The sequence below is a fragment of the Scyliorhinus canicula genome, chromosome 13 (genome assembly GCF_902713615.1).
Source record: "Scyliorhinus canicula chromosome 13, sScyCan1.1, whole genome shotgun sequence".
Lineage (NCBI taxonomy): Eukaryota > Metazoa > Chordata > Chondrichthyes > Carcharhiniformes > Scyliorhinidae > Scyliorhinus > Scyliorhinus canicula.
Window position 1 is genome coordinate 20,704,693 of NC_052158.1, and position 14,981 is coordinate 20,719,673.

Below are 14,981 nucleotides of genomic sequence, written 5' to 3' on the forward strand. Positions count from 1 at the left end.
TACTCACACTCCGGGGAAAAAACTTTCTCCAACTTTCCAGACCAAAACTACAGACGGTGGAGCTTGCCTGCTCTCTGTACATCTCCCCCCCCCCCCTCCCCCACACACACAAAAATGTACTTTATTCGTAATCTTTTTAATGGTCAATTTAGCTTGGCCAATCCACCTAACCTGCATATCTCTGCTGGTGGGGGTGAAACCCGCTGACACGGGGTGAATGTGCAAACTCCACACACAGTGCAGTAATATTCAGGTTCTTTACATGCATTATGTTGCACTCTGAGGTGCTTCAATACAATTGTGATCCATTGAATGTGAATCGTACAACGTGAGGGGATTTGCTACAATTTCACTCCCTCCAGTTCACTGTGGCTGTGATGTATTTGACATCTCAGAAAGGCATCTTGTCCTGGTATCTGCACACTGCTGCTGGGGTTGGTCATACCTCCACCTCGACCTTTCGTTCAGTCACCTCTCACTGTGATTTTCCCGCCTGTTCTGTGAATTCGGCCCTTCAGGGTCCTCCCGACCGCCAGTGAGTGCAGCTTAACCCATTCACAGCTCATTTACCACAGTGAGTGTTAGTTGATGCACTGACCTGCCCATTATGGTGGTTACTTGTATCTTCGACAAGGGAACTTCAAACTAAGAAAGAATTTTAAAAAATCAGATGGGGAATATAATGAACAAAATAAACCCGAGGTAATTGAATTCAGGTATAGATCCGGCACAGCTGGTGGACATGGACACACAAACCAGGCGGCAAAGTGAGGGCGGAAATAATAATTTGAAAGTGAATTTGTGTGAAAAGAAGGATTGGGATTTACAGCATCCACAATCCCAGTGGATTTTGTCCTGTCCTCTGCTTCAGATACAGCTTTGTGATGATTCTCTCGGGTTCTGCCGATTCCCGACCTTGCCTCCAAGATGTGGAAGTGTTTTCTGATCACTCCCAGGTTCTCACCCCCAAAGCGAATCTAACCTCCCGGAAATTCCTCCTCCAGGTGAACCCTTTGAGTAAAATCAATGGTCAGAATTGAAAACTGGAATTCATGGTCCGACCTTCGTGTGGCCGCGGCGATCCCGTCTCTGGGAACAGCTCACAATTAAACTCTGTAACTTCTGCACAGTCCGGTTGGGACTGAAATAAAAACTGGGTTATAAAGTCAAATCAGTACAGTTCCAATACTCAGATCAGGCCTCAGCTGGAGTACAGTCAGCTTTGACCACAAGGACATAAAGTGTCTTTCCAGATTGGTGCAGATCCTTGGTTTTATAGAGGCAAGACCAATGAGGTATTCCAAGATATGTAGTGGCTTATGGAGTTCTGATGTATTGTATGAAATGAAAATCGCTTACTGTCACAAGTAGGCTAAAATGAAGTTTCTGTGAAAAGCCCCTCGTCGCCACATTCCAACACCTGTTCGGGGAGGCTGGTACGGGAATTGAACCGTGCTGCTGGCCTGCCTGGGTCTGCTTTAAAATCCAGCGATTTAGCCCAGTGTGCTCAACCAGTCCCTACTTCGGTAGTACTTCGGTAGTATTAAATTTGTATTCTTTTGGAATGTACTTTTATACATTTTATACATCAAGTATATTTTGGAGAGTGCTCCAAGGGAAGTGCATTAAAACTTGGGGCAGCAGTGACACAGTTTCAATAGGCTGAAGCCTTTAGGGCCTTTCAGCTATAATACAGCGAGGGGTTGGAAAGTGTGTCGAACCTCTCCAGGTGTGTGCCTGATATGGAATGTACATCGTGAATGTCACAATTTTTGAAACTGTATTGAGGCTTCCCGGGCTGGAATGTGCTTTATGCAGAAAGGTTGAATTCTATCACCTTTCCTGCGTTATGAAATAGGTTATCGAGCTGTGTCTGATATCTACCAAGGATTTTAACCATGATGTGGAGATGCTGGCGTTGGACTGGTGTGAGCACAGTAAGAAGTCTTACAACACCAGGTTAAAGTCCAACAGGTTTGTTTCAAACACTAGCTTTCGGAGCACCTTAGGAAGGAGCTGTGCTCCGAAAGCTTGTGTTTGAAACAAACAAGTTGGACTTTAACCTGGTGTTGTAAGACTTCTTACCATGGATTTTAACTGCCGTGTTGATCAATCTCGCCAGGTTAATTTAGTATTTCACACTCAGGACACCATAACCAGGCTGTTATGTCGAATGTTCTCTACCAGACCTTTGTGTTTAAATGTTGAGTACCCAATCATTGTTTTCTAAATATAGGGCAATTTACCGTGGCCAATCCACATATCCTGCACATCTTTGGGTTGTGGGGGTGAAACCCATGCAGACATGGGGAGAATGTGCAAACTCCACATGGACAATGACACAGTGCTAACCACTGTGCCACGTGGTGCCCGGCCAGACCTTTGTCTCCCTTTGTATACCCTTTGTATACCCTTTCTAAAACATCTCGATTCACTGCAAACTTTTTCAATTTTCAAATTAAAACCAGACGCTGACCAGCCTTTTCAAAAGTATAGTCGGTGAACTTTGTGAACCATTGCTCCTGGTTCCCCGAAACTTGAAACAGTCTACCTCCTCTACCGACTGGACATTAAGATACAGAGGTTCACACATATGCAAGTAGTTACTACATAGACGTCACTCTTTGTTTTTATTTACGTTGATTGGCAGAGCACTCAACTGACACCATTTCTGAAGGGTGCCAAAATGTCCATTGTAAAAATTAAATATATTCAAATTGTGTTGAGGCACTTTCGAGTGGAACGTGCTGTATGGAGAGAAGCTGAATCTTATTGCACATTGCGTAATCTTCAATTCTAGAATATTTTGAAATGTACTTGTATAAAAAAAATGAATAAAGTATTATTTGGGGGAAAAATTACCTCCAAGTCAGGATTTTAGGTGTTTTATGACATACTTAACAAAACATAAATTGTGAGACGCACGATTATACAGATATCAGAAAGCATTTATTTATATAGAAATGCTCAACTTTTGGCAAGTGGGGAGGGAAGGGCAGCACAGTGGCGCAGTGGGTTAGCACTGCAGCCTCATGGCGCTGAGGTCCCAGGTTCGATCCCGGCTCTGGGTCACTGTCCGTGTGGAGTTTGCACATTCTCCCCGTGTTTGCGTGGGTTCTGCCCCCACAGCCCAAAGATGTGCAGATTATGTGGATTGGCCACGCTAAATTGCCCCTCAATTGGGAAAAATGAATTGGGTGCTCTAAATTTTTTTTTTAACTTTTGGAATGTGGTGCAAGGAATGGTGGATGAGGGCGAAAAGAAACAGTGATTAGGTCAACAGTGATTAAGACAAATGTCTGGTGCTCTTGTGGCCCTGACTCTGGTGTTGCTCCTTGATGTGAAGCTCCTCCTCACTACAGCAGTAGGTATAAACTGGCTCACTTCAGTCACACACCATATTAACCAAGAGCGTAAGGTCATGTGGGCCTTACGAGTAATATTTCCGTGGTGCTGCGAATTAATGGATTGTGCATTATTACACATTGACTACATGTTGCAGGGGAATGGGAACCAATGCATGAAGCCAGAGAGTTGTAAAGAGGGGACAGAAAGAAAAGGTATTAAGGAGAAAAGTGGAAGGCAGAGAAATAGATTGAACTGCCTAGTATGGCAGGGGGGCAGGAACCAGAGCAGTAAATCAGCGGGAGAAATAACTGAGAGCTACAGACTATGGCCAATGATAAAGAGGAAGAGCAGGCAGGGAGTGGTTGCTCAACGCAGTGTAGCCGGTGAGTAGAAGTGCATAAGTTTCAATGCGAGGTGTATTTCAGGTAAAACAAATGAACTTAGAGCTTGGATTAGTATTTGGAATTGTAATGGTTTTTTTTGTTGTTTATTTTTTTTAAAAAGTATTTTTATTCATGTTTTGCAGAATTTTTCATAAAAGAACAGTAATAACAATAATAACAAAACTAATGAGTGAATATTAACATAGTGTAAAAAGAGAATATAGAATAACAATTAAATAGACATTACCCAACGCGATCCATCTTCCCACGCCATCCCAATGAAGCATTCACCCCCTACACCCCTCACCCCCCCCCCCCAACCCCCACCCCCTACCCCCTACGGTGCCTAGCTCTATCTTTTTTTAAAAATATTTTTTTGAAATAATTTTAATTCAAGTTTTCAACAACAAATTTTATCACAACAGAGAAAAACAGTAACCCCTCCCCTCCAATACAAAAACAATAAATTAACAAGAAAAAGAAATAAGCATTAAACCGTGAGAACAGACCCCCATCATGAGCCTGTAGCCCTCCCCCCGATTCCCGTCCATTTTCCCCTGATTCTTGGCTACCCGGCTATTCATCCTCTTGTTCGTTGGCCAGGAATTATAATGTTGTTGCTATTACAGAAACCTGGTTGAAAGAGAAACAGGATTGACAAGTAACCCTTACAGGATTTAGATGCTTCAGGCAGGATATAGGGGGATGCAAAGGGGGTGGGGGAGTTGCATTATTGATTAAAGAGAATATCACAGCTGCGCTGAGGGAGTACACCTTGGAGGCTCAGGCAGCGAGGCAATATTGTTGGAGCTCAAGAATAGGAAGTGTGCTGTCACAATGTTGGGGCTTTACGACAGACCTCCTAACAGCCAGCGGGAGATAGAGGAGCAGATATGCAGACAGATCTTGGAAAGATGCATGAACAATAGGATTGTTGTGGTGGGTGATTTTAACTTTCCCTATATTGACTGTGACACACACTGCTAGAAGTATGGATGGAGCAGAAGGGTGGCTTGAAACAATACCTGGACCAGGAGGGTGTCTTGAACCAATATGTAAATAGCCCAACTCTGAAGGGGCCATATTAGACCTGGTGCTGGGAAATCAGCCCGGCCAGGTGATCGAAGTTTCAGTAGGAGATCATTTCGGTAACAGTGATCATAATTCTGTAAGTGTTAAGCTGCTTATGGAAAAGGACAAGAGTGGTCCTCGGGTGAAGGTGTTAGACTGGGGGGAGGTTAATACAACAGCATTTGGCAGGATCTGGAGAGTGTTGACTGGGAGAAGCTGTTTGAGGGAAAATTAACATCCGGCATGTGGGAGGCCACAGTTTACTTCCTCACGTGTCTTGAGCGAATTGATGGTCGCATCGAGTAGTTACTGGGCCCAGCAGTGTGAGTGAGCAGGATCCATGTCAGTAAAAATGGATTTCCAATCCACCCTTTACTAAAATTACATCGATAGTGCTGCCTACTGTGGTGTCACGAGGAAACTTTTTGAAGTTTTAGGCGTGTGTTAAAATTCGCTGAATCAGTCTAGGGATTGAGGGTATTTCGACTAGAATATTAATAATATATCAACGCTTAAAAATATAGATGAACTGGGATAACATAGTTGAAGCAACAAGGAAAAAATGTCAAGTTTCATGTAATTACTGTTATTTATGATAGTTTTGAGTTCAGCCCTACTGATAAAATATGACACTATTACAATGCTCGGATCAAAATATATCAATACTCGCCGCTAAAGTAGTGGTTCAGAACTGGTAACTCTGCCTGACACAGGGAGAAGGCGGGAGAATGACCCTGGAGGCATTGCTCACTCGGAGAGTCAGGGGAGACAGGACGGGCCAGGGGGGCTTCTTCTGTGTTAACACAACTCCAACACTGAACAAGAAAGAGGCATCAATGAAATGGTTCAGAAACTAATAGTACAGCTTGTGAAATAACTCGGGCTGTGGTTGTGTTTGTTTGGAGGGGGTTGTGAAGGGGTAATGGGAGGCGGGGGGGGGGGGGGAGTTGAGGTTAATCTACACATCGAGAACAAGTATTGCACCATTTTTATACTCCTATTTTTCTCCATCTGGTTTGATACTTGTTGCCTGTGGTCATTTCCGTTCTGCCCGCTCATGAACGGAGGACAGGCAGCTCCACTGAATCACACGTTAAACACAAACTAACCTCATCGCTTCTGCTAACATTGATATTGGGGAGATGAGGAGAGTGACACGTCGCCTCTCCAAATTCACCAGCGTTTGCTTTCTCAACACTTTTTTGATCTCCTATTTCGGTAAGTTTTTTTTGTTGCCACGAGCGAAGTGCTGCAGCTAGTTTGAGGTGACTTGTGTTGACACTGTTTACTCAGAGATGGGCTTCAATCGTTGGAGCTGGATTCAGTTTCGAAGATCTTTGGTCTCACGCAGTGGGGCCCCTGTCACCAGGTAGGTTCTGACTGAGGTTTCCAAATTAATTAGCTCATCTGCCAATAGATTTATGCCAGTTTTTTTAAAATTCTGCGTTAAATCAAATGTATCACATAGTAATTTTAAAAAAATAATCTTTATAGGGCAGCATGGTGGCCTAGTGGTTAGTACAACCGCCTCACGGCGCTGAGGTCCCAGGTTCGATCCCGGCTCTGGGTCACTGTCCGTGTGGAGTTTGCACATTCTCCCCGTGTCTGCGTGGGTTTCGCCCCCACAACCCAAAAAAAAATGTGCAGAGTAGGTGGATTGGCCACGCTAAATTGCCCCTTAATTGGAAAAAATAATTGGGTAATCTAAATTTATAAAAAAAAATAATCTTTATTATCACAAGTAGGCTTACATTAATATTTCAATGATGTTACTGTGAAAAGCCCCAAGTCGCCACATTCCGGCGCCTGTTCGGGTCCACAGAGGGAGAATTCAGACTGCCCAATTCACCTAACAGCAACGAAAGAGAAAATGCTGGAAAATCTCAGCAGGTCTGGCAGCATCTGCAGGGAGAGAAAAGAGATAACGTTTTGAGTCCGATGACTCTTTGTCAAAGCCGTGAATCGAACTTGGGACTGTGGCACTGTGAAGCAAGTGCTAACCAATGTGCTGTCGTGCAGGAGTAAGCCATTCAGCCCGTCGAACCTGCTCCGCCATTCAATACAACCCTGGCTGATAGGACCCTGAAATGCCATTTACATCCTCTAACCGTGTTAGTGTGGATAAATTGGACTTTACCAAGTCAATTAGCTCAGTCAGCTATGCATAGAATCTAACCCCAGAATTAGAAAACTGATACCACTTTGCCCCGCTTCAGCCATCAGGCAGAGAACCCAAGATGGGATATTCTATTTGTTGCATCCTTCCAATCATCAGATTTACAGCTGAAAGAGACCATTTGAGTCGATCGGAAGGAGTTGTTCGTTTTAACTCCATTTTCCAACTCGTGAGCCGCAGTCTTATAAACGTCACAACACCCCAGGTACATATTCAAACATTGTAAATGCCATTGCTGCCTCTACCAGCCTTCCAGGCAAAGGGTTCCACACTCCCAACATCATCTATCTGAAACCATTTCTCTTTAACGTCCTTCTCATCATTCTACAAAGTTACTTCAAATCAATGCCCTCTGGATTTGAGCTGGTTGCTACGGGAACGATGCCCTTCCTTTACAATCTGCCCGGGTTTCTGCTCATTCTGCAAGCTACCATTAATTCCCACTTCTCTGCTTCAACAGCCCCCAACCCAAAGTGATTTAATCTATCTCCATAACCAACATTCTCCAGTCCTGACAAACTAGGAACATAGGAACAGGAGTTAACCATTCAGCCCATCGAGCCTGCTCTGCCACTCAATATGATCAATCCCCCCCCCCCTCCCTATTCTTTACCTTAAAATAAATCCCTGTCGCTTGAATTCCACTGTCCACTTTACTGCCCAGATGACCAATCCATTGACACCTTCTCGCGGAGTACAGCCTGGTTCCTCAATATCCACAAACCATTATTGTAGCAATTGTTGTAAATATCTTACTCACATTGAAATCATTGATATATGAACGAAAAGGCTGGAATAAATTGGGAGCCTGTGGCCCCTCACTGGAACCTGTCTCCAAGTTAATGAAACTCCCGTGGAACAGTTACTTCCTGACACTGAGTCACATTTGGGTCTAGCTTTTGTCTTTTACAGTTTTCCCGCAGTCCGTCATGTGAGAATCTGTCTCAGGGTTTGTTAGAATCCATGTGGAGTGCCTCAGAGTACTCTCACTGACTCTCCATGTTACCTCAATAAAATAGAGACAAGTCAGACAGGACTGTCCCTAAATAAACCCCGCTGACTCCTACTGATCAATACCCGACTTCCTCAATCACCATTCAGACTGTGGGGCAGAATTTCTCTTCCAGTAACTTTGATCATTTGTTAACAGTTTGTGATTCTAATGAATGTCGCGTTTTATAACCAGCCTCCTGTCTGAAACCATTTATCAAAACGTTTAAACTGCTTTATTCCTTTCCGAAGCTAATTCCTTTGTTCTATGTTGTGCAGCCTCGGGAATCGGGGTTACTGTGAGGGTCCATCAGAGAGAAGTGATGGGGACAGTGGACCAGTCCGTCCTTCTCCCTGTCTCCTATTCCACACTCACACCCGGCTCCACTTTACAGATACAGTGGGGTTTATTCCCCGGAGACACTCCATTTGTGAGACTGACCCGATCAGACTGCTTCCCAGACCCTGACAGATCCGGTTATAACTGTTCAGATCACCGGGAGACAGCTCCTTCCTACCGGGACCGAGTTCACCTCTATCCAGAGAATGGATCCTTGTTACTGTGGGATTTACAGCCCAGTGACAGCGGAGACTATGTGATATGTGTTTATAGTGTTGGTAGCAGCACACCCTGGAGAGGCAATGTGACTTTAACCGTGTATAACAAGACAGGTAAGAATTCACAATCTCTTTATTCAATTATTCCTCGGTGCGTTTTGCTAATAGCGGAAGTTCTCACTGCAAACTGAATAAAACAATGATGATAAAGAATGATTGAGGTTATCCTTTCAATCCAATGGGCTTGTTGTAAGTGTCTGAATTCTTCTTCCAGACACGGAGTCTCCCGCTCCAAGCAGCACCGAGCGAGCGGAGACCAGCAGAGAATTCCCAGCCCACCGAGCCGCTCTCCTGCTCCGGGGGAGCATCGTTGGCGGAGTCACTGTGCTGGGAGCCTGTCTGTACTTGTGTGTGAGCCGGAGATACAGAGAGAGAACCGAGAGCGGGAGGACAACACACAGACCCGCAGATGGAGATGTGCTGGGCAGGGACATGTTTGTATAAATTAATCCCATACAAAATGGGATGTGCCCGGAATAACTTCCTTATAATGTTCAAATCAAATCCAAACAGTGCTGGGTCTGTTCTTAGGGATAATTCATACAGATAAACAGACCAAGGTATAGGTTATGTTGTCTCTGCATTTTGCAACATCTATTTCCCCTCAATGTTTCAGATTCTGGAATACCAACGGGAAATGTTGGGACTAAACAACATCTGTCTGGATTGGAAAATGGCAAATGGCAGGCAATTGGCAATCCCATTCTTATTTGTCCAGTTCCCTCCAGAGGAATGGGTAAGGGTACCATCTTGCCCTTCTGGGTGTCTGTGGGCCCAGGCCTCGACATTCGGGCAGAATGGGTGAATACCTCCCCCTCACTCCCAACCCACCCACCCCCCCCCCTCCCTCCCCGCTCCTCTCCCCAGGACATACTCCCACTCCGGGGAAGAAAAACTTTCTCCAACTTTCCAGACCAAACTACAGAGGATGGCAGCTCGCCGTAAACTGCCTGCTCTCTGTACACCCCCCCCCCCGCCCGCCCCCCCCCCCCCCCCCCCCCCCCCACACACACACACACACTTACACACACACAAATATACTTTATTCGTAATCTTTTTAATGGTCAATTTAGCGTGGCCAATCCACCTAACCTGCATATCTCTGCTGGTGGGGGTGAAACCCGCTGACACGGGGAGAATGTGCAAACTCCACACACAGTGCAGTAATATTCAGGTTCTCTACATGCATTATGTTGCACTCTGAGGTGCTTCAATACAATTGTGAGCCATTCAATGTGAATCGGACAACGTGAGGGGATTTGCTACAATTTCACTCCCTCCAGTTCACTGTGGCTGTGATGTATTTGACATCTCAGAAAGGCATCTTGTCCTGGTATCTGCACACTGCTGCTGGGGTTGGTCATACCTCCACCTCGACCTTTCGTTCAGTCACCTCTCACTGTGGTTTTCCCGCCTGTTCTGTGAATTCGGCTCTTCAGGGTTCTCCCGACCGCCAGTGAGTGCAGCTTAACCCATTCACAACTCATTTACCACAGTGAGTGTTAGTTGATGCACTGACCTGCCCATTGTGGTGGTTACTTGTATCTTCGACAAGGGAACTTCAAACTAAGAAAGAATTTTTTTTAATCGGATGGGGAATATAGTGAACAAAATAAGCCCGAGGTAATTGAATTCAGGTATAGATCCGGCACAGCTAGTGGACATGGACACACAAACCAGGCGGCAAAGTGAGGGCGGAAATAATAATTTGGAAGTGAATTTGTGTGAAAAGAAGGATTGGGATTTACAGCATCCACAATCCCAGTGGATTTTGTCCTGTCCTCTGCTTCAGATACAGCTTTGTGATGATTCTCTCGGGTTCTGCCGATTCCCGACCTTGCCTCCAAGATGTGGAAGTGTTTTCTGATCACTCCCAGGTTCTCACCCCCAAAGCGAATCTAACCTCCCGGGAATTCCTCCTCCAGGTGAGCCTTTTGAGTAAAATCAATGGTCAGAATTGAAAACTGGAATTCATGGTCCGACCTTAGTGTGACCGCGGCGATACCGCCTCTGGGAACAGCTCACAATTAAACTCTGTAACTTCTGCACAGTCCGGTTGGGGCTGAAATAAAAACTGGGTTATAAAGTCAAATCAGTACAGTTCCAATACTCAGATCAGGCCTCAGCTGGAGTACAGTCAGCTTTGACCACAAGGACATAAAGTGTCTTTCCAGATTGGTGCAGATCCTTGGTTTTATAGAGGCAAGACCTATGAGGTATTCCAAGATAAGTAGTGGCTTATAGAGTTCTAATGTATGAAATGAAAATCGCTTACTGTCACGAGTAGGCTTCAATGAAGTTACTGTGAAAAGTCCCTAGTCACCACATTCCGGCACCTGTTCGGGGAGGCTGGTATGGGAATTGAACCCTGCTGCTGGCCTGCCTGGGTCTGCTTTAAAAGCCAGCAATTTAGTCCAGTGTGCTAAACCAGCCCCTACTTTGGCAGTACTTCGGTAGTATTAAATTTGTGCTGTTTTGGAATGTACTTTTATACATTTTATACATCAAGTATATTTTGGAGGGTGCTCCAAGCGTGCTCTAATGCTCCAAGCATTAAACTTGGGGCAGCAGTGACACAGTTTCAATAGGTTGAAGGCATTAAAACTTGGGGCAGCATGGTAGCATGGTGGTTAGCATAAATGCTGCACAGCTCCAGGGTCCCAGGTTCGATTCCCGGCTGGGTCACAGTCTGTGCGGGGTCTGTACGTCCTCCCCGTGTGCGTGGGTTTCCTCCGGGTGCTCCAGTTTCCTCCCACAGTCCAAAGATGTGCGGGTTAGGTGGATTGGCCATGCTAAATTGCCCGTAGTGTCCTAAAAAGTAAGGTTAAAGGGGGGGGGGGGGTTGTTGGGTTACGGGTATAGGGTGGATACATGGGTTTGAGTAGGGTGATCATTGCTCGGCACAACATCGAGGGCCGAAGGGCCTGTTCTGTGCTGTACTGTTCTATGTTCTAAGGCTACTTTTAAGCCTTTAGGGCCTTTCAGCTATAATACAGCCAGGGGCTGGAAAGTGTGTCGAACCTCTCCAGGTGTGTGCCTGATATGGAATGTACATCGTGAATGTCACAATTTTTGAAGCTGTATTGAGGCTTCCCGGGCTGGAATGTGCTTTATGCAGAAAGGTTGAATTCTATCACATTTCCTGCGTTATGAAATAAGTTATCGAGCTGTGTCTGATATCTACCATGGATTTTAACCATGATGTGGAGATGCCGGCGTTGGACTGGGGTGAGTACAGTAAGAAGTCTTACAGCACCAGGTTAAAGTCCAACAGGTTTCTTTCAAACACGAGCTTTCGGAGCACCTGAGGAAGGAGCTGTGCTCCAAAAGCTTGTGTTTGAAACAAACATGTTGGACTTTAACCTGGTGTTGTAAGACTTCTTACCATGGATTTTAACTGCCGTGTTGATCAATCTCGCCAGGTTAATTTTGTATTTCGCACTCAGGTTACCATAACCAGGCTGTCATGTCGAATGTTCTCTACCAGACCTTTGTGTTTAATGTTGAGTACCCAATCATTTTTTTCTAAATATAGGGAAATTTACCGTGGCCAATCCACATATCCTGCACATCTTTGGGTTGTGGGGGTGAAACCCATGCAGACATGGGGAGAATGTGCAAACTCCACATGGACAATGACCCAGTGCTAACTACTGTGCCACGTGGCGCCCGGCCAGACCTTTGTCTCCCTTTGTATACCCTTTGTATACCCTTTCTAAAACATCTCGATTCACTGCAAACTTTTTCAATTTTCTAATTAAAACCAGACGCTGACTAGCCTTTTCAAAAGTGTAGTCGGTGAACTTTGTGAACCTTTGCTCCTGGTTCCCCGAAACTTGAAACCTCCTCTACCAACTGGCCATTAAGATACAGAGGTTCACATATATGCAAGTAGTTACTACACAGACGTCGCTCTTTGTTTTTATTTACGTTGATCGGCAGAGCACTCAACTGACACCATTTCTGAAGGGTGCCAAAATGTCCATTGTAAAAATTAAATATATTCAAATTGTATTGATGCATTTTTGATTGGAACGTGCTGTATGGAGAGAAGCTGAATCTTATTGCACATTGCGTAATCTTCAATTTTAAAATGTTTTGAAATGTACTTGTATAAAAAAATGAATAAAGTATTATTTGGGGGAAAAATGACCTCCAAGTCAGGATTTTAGGTGTTTTATGACATACTTAACAAAACATAAATTGTGAGACGCACGATTATACAGATATCAGAAAGCATTTATTTATATAGAAATGCTCAACTTTTGGCAAGTGGGGAGCATGGTGGCGCAGTGGGTTAGCACTGCAGCCTCACGGCGCTTAGGTCCCAGGTTCGATCCCGGCTCTGGGTCACTGTCCGTGTGGAGTTTGCACATTCTCCCCGTGTTTGCGTTGGTTCTGCCCCACAGCACAACGATGTGCAGATTATGTGGATTGGCCACGCTAAATTGACCCTCAATTGGGAAAAATGAATTGGGTGCTCTAAATTTTTTTTTAAACTTTTGGAATGTGGTGCAAGGAATGGTGGATGAGGGCGAAAAGAAACAGTGATTTGGTCAACAGTGATTAAGACAAATGTCTGGTGCTCTTGTGGCCCTGACTCTGGTGTTGCTCCTTGATGTGAAGCTCCTCCTCACGACAGCAGTAGGTATAAACTGGCTCATTTCAGTCATACACCATATTAACCAAGAGCGTAAGGTCATGTGGGCCTTACGAGTAATATTTCCGTGGTGCTGCGAATTAATGGATTGTGCATTATTACACATTGACTACATGTTGCAGGGGAATGGGAACCAATGCATGAAGCCAGAGAGTTGTAAAGAGGGGACAGAAAGAAAAGGTATTAAGGAGAAAAGTGGAAGGCAGAGAAATAGATTGAACTGCCGAGTATGGCAGGGGGGCAGGAACCAGAGCAGTAGATCAGTGGGAGAAATAACTGAGAGCTACAGACTATGGCCAATGATAAAGGGGAAGAGCAGGCAGGGAGTGGTTGCTCAACGCAGTGTAGCTGGTGAGTGGAAGAGTGCATAAGTTTCAATGCGAGGAGTATTTCAGGTAAGACAAATGAACTTAGAGCTTGGATTAGTATTTGGAATTATAATGGGTTTTTTGTTGTTTTTTTAAAAAAAGTATTTTTATTCAGGTTTTGCAGAATTTTTCATAAAAGAACAGTAATAACAATAATAACAAAACTAATGAGTGAATATTAACATAGTGCAAAAAGAGGATATAGAATAACAATTAAATAGACATTACCCAACGCGACCCAGTCTTCCCACACCATCCCAATGAAGCATTCAGCCCCTACACCCCTCACCCCCCCCCCACCCTACCCCACCCCACCCCCACCCCCTACCCCCTACGGTGCCTAGCTCTAACTTAAAAAAATATATTTTTTGAAATAATTTTAATTCAAGTTTTCAGCAACAAATTTTATCACAACAGAGAAAAACAGTAACCCCTCCCCTCCAATACAAAAACAATAAATTAACATGAAAAAGAAATAAGCATTAAACCGTGAGAACAAACCCCCATGATGAAACCCGTAGCCGCCCCCCCCCCCCCCCCCCCCCCCCGGCTACCTTCCCCCGATTCCCGTCCATTTTCCCCTGATTCTTGGCCACCCGGCTATTCATCTTCTTGTTCGTTGGCCAGGAATTATAATGTTGCTATTATAGAAACCTGGTTGAAAGAGGAACAGGATTGACAAGTAACCCTTACAGGATTTAGATGCGTTAGGTAGGATATAGGGGGATGCAAAGGGTGTGGGGGAGTTGCATTATTGATTAAAGAGAATATCACAGCTGCACTGAGGGAGGACACCTTGGAGGCTAAGGCAGCGAGGCAATATTGTTGGAGCTCCAGAATTGGAAGTGTGTTGTCACAATGTTGGGGGTTTACGACAGACCTCCTAACAGCCAGTGGGAGATAGAGGAGCAGATATGCAGACAGATCTTGGAAAGATGCATGAACAATAGGATTGTTGTGGTGGGTGATTTTAACTTTCCCTATATTGACTGTGACACACTTACTGCTAGAGGTATGGATGGAGCAGAAGGGTGGTTTGAAACAATACCTGTACCAGGAGGGTGTCTTGAAACAATATGTAAATAGCCCAACTCGGAAGGAGCCATATTAGACCTGGTACTGGGAAAACGGCCCGGCCAGGTGATCGAAGTTTCAGTAGGAGATCATTTCGGTAACAGTGATCATAATTCTGTAAGTGTTAAGCTGCTTATGGAAAAGGGCAAGAGTGGTCCTCAGGTGAAGGTGTTAAACTGGGGGGAGGCTAATACAACAGCATTAGGCAGGATCTGGAGAGTGTTGACTGGGCGAAGCTGTTTGAGGGAAAATTAACATCCGGCATGTGGGAGGCTTTCAAATGTCAGTTGATT

General features: G+C 44.8%; 1 protein-coding gene across 1 annotated transcript in view; it reads left to right on the plus strand.

Annotated features, from left to right (window-relative positions):
• The first annotated feature begins 5,835 nt into the window (after nucleotides 1-5,835).
• LOC119976513 overlaps nucleotides 5,836-14,981 on the plus strand; it is a 13,612-nt gene continuing 4,466 nt past the window's right edge. The window contains exons 1-4 of the mRNA XM_038817058.1: nucleotides 5,836-6,020; nucleotides 8,248-8,640; nucleotides 8,801-8,937; nucleotides 9,203-9,322. Of these exons, the coding sequence (XP_038672986.1) occupies nucleotides 5,945-6,020; nucleotides 8,248-8,640; nucleotides 8,801-8,937; nucleotides 9,203-9,322 (726 nt within the window). The 5' untranslated portion in view covers nucleotides 5,836-5,944. The remainder of the gene's footprint in view (nucleotides 6,021-8,247; nucleotides 8,641-8,800; nucleotides 8,938-9,202; nucleotides 9,323-14,981) is intronic.